The 2257-nt window shown below is 44.0% G+C and overlaps 1 protein-coding gene across 1 annotated transcript; it reads right to left on the bottom strand.

Moving 5' to 3' along the window:
* Positions 1–1602: 1602 nt before the first annotated feature.
* LOC126499156 (60S ribosomal protein L29-like) lies at positions 1603–2046 on the bottom strand. Its single transcript, XM_050138258.1, has one exon. It carries the CDS (start codon positions 2044–2046, stop codon positions 1603–1605), a length of 444 nt encoding a protein of 147 aa, XP_049994215.1.
* Positions 2047–2257: the final 211 nt, after the last annotated feature.

The raw sequence follows: 2257 nt of genomic DNA, 5'->3' as shown, positions 1-2257 counted from the left end.
GTAAAACTATTCACAATCTTTCTCTTTTGCAAAAAAAAAAAAAAGAAAAGTCAACAAACAAACTTGTTTTCTCTGCTGTTGTTTGTTTTGAGACAAGATTCTCCTGTCACCAAGGCTAGCCTCAAGGTCTTGATCTTCTGGCCCCAACTTCCTAAAGGAAATCCACAGTGGATTTCAGAAGGAAAATGAGTTTGAGGTAGTAGCTTATGTATTTGGTATGGAAAGGGTTTTCAATACTAGTCATTTGACAAGCATTGTGAGACACATGGAGAATCTGAGCAATCCATAGCAGAGTTGCTAGGCCCAGACCTTCCGGGGCTACACAGCTAAATCAGGGGCAGCCTGATCTGCAGATTGAGACAGTCTCAGAACACAAAAGAAGAAACCAATCATTTGAAAGTAGATCTGAAACCAGTAGTATAAATGAACATTTTGAAATCCTTGAGTCAACTGACTCTCAGGGGATGACCCTGAAATGAATGTGTGTGTGTGGGGGGGGTGTTTAAGATGTAGTGAAATGGTTCGGTGGGCAAAAAGCTTCCACACAAACTTGGGGGCCCTGAAGCCTGCATTCAGATCTTCATTCAGATTCCAGGAACCCACATAAAAATTCAGATGCCATAGACTCCATCCTCAACCCCAGCATTCCTACTGGAATGGGGAGGCAGAAATAGGAAATCTGCCTGAAGGCTCACAGGCCAGCTAGCCTGGAGCAAACAGGAACATGACAGAAACAAGGGAGTTCTTGTCTCACCAAGGTGGGAAGCAAGAATCAACTTAGGCTCCTGAGGGTTGTTCTCTGGCCTCCATGTGTGCACCATGGAGCATGCATCCCCCCACTCTCTCCCTCTCTCTCTCTTCACACACACACACACACACACACACATAAACATACCATACACATATGTACATCCTGCACACTCAATAATGTATACATATTTACACTCATAACATACAAACATACCACACACATATACACATCGTTACTTTCTAACCTTCCCAAACTTATGTCAGCAGGGAGTATGCAAATTTGGAAGATAATTAAGAGCCTTAAATAAATGATTACAGTATATAAGTTTCTGTATACTGAGTGTGGCAGTATAGTAGGATCACTATAAAGAAAATGAAGTTTAGTCTTGTAGCAGTGGTTCACACTGGTGGACATGGGGTGTTTCAATTTAGGCAGTGCTGAGGTTGTGTTTCAGCAATACTCTACCAGAGATTCAAAAACACAGCAAACAAGGCCCATTGTCGTAAGTAACCCCATATTTACAGCGGTTTGAATTCCCCAAATTTAGCAAGCACAAGGCGAAAGAAAAACAATTTCCTGGATGCCTAACTTGTACTCACGTCTTTTTAGCACAACATTCTGAAGTTTAACTGCACAAAATTGAGCAGAAACAGGTTCTTTCCTAATGGTAAGCTACTCATCATTTTTCACCTTAATTCACACACATAGGAGAAGCAAAAAAAAAATTTTTTTTTAACAGAACTTGCCTCAAGTTTATTTGTAAAAACAGCATAAGGTCCTGATCATCTGCAAACACTGTGTAGGTGTTCACACCAGTCCATCTCTCTTCACATTGGCAGACTGCGACCTTTTTACGGGGCCTTCACAGGGGCCTGGGCACCTTTGGGAGCCTGAGCTGCAGCTGAGGCCTCTGCCTTGGCTTGAACCTTGGGCTTTGTTTTTTGGAGCCTATGACCCCTAGCCGTGTAGCTTCTAATCCGCTTCCCAAGCTTGGGGTGAGCAATTAAAGCCAGACAGGTGAGTTTGCAGGTGGGGCCCTTTGGCACCTTGGGCTTCACCAACTGGGGCTTCACCGGGGCCTTGATGGCCTCCGCATGTGCACTCATGGCCTTTGCATTATTTGCCTGCATCTTCTTCGGGCCTTTCTTGTGCTTCTTGGCAAAGCGCATGTTCCTCAGGAACTTGGGGTCAACCCCCTTGAGAGATTCGTATCTTTGTGACCGGGGTTTCTTGATGCCGTTTCTGTGCCATTTCCGGGACTGGTTGTGTGTGGTGTGGTTCTTGGACTTGGCCATGGCTGGATGGTAATCGGCGGCTCCCGAAGCGCCTGCGACCGGAAGAGAAAAAACGAGAAGCAAAATTTTTAAAATTTTAATTTTTTAAGATAAAAAAAAAAACCGTCCTGTGAGTAGCTTGAAATGACCTGAGCAAATGATTTGCCACTCACTTGACCAAGAAAACGCCACAAATCAAGAAACTCAAGCCTTGAAGTTGGAGAAATGGTTC

This window comes from Alexandromys fortis, unplaced genomic scaffold, assembly GCF_014885135.2.
Source record: "Alexandromys fortis isolate MF-2015 unplaced genomic scaffold, M_Fortis_MF-2015_v1.1 scaffold_14, whole genome shotgun sequence".
Lineage (NCBI taxonomy): Eukaryota > Metazoa > Chordata > Mammalia > Rodentia > Cricetidae > Alexandromys > Alexandromys fortis.
This window is presented reverse-complemented; position numbering and strand designations above follow the sequence as displayed.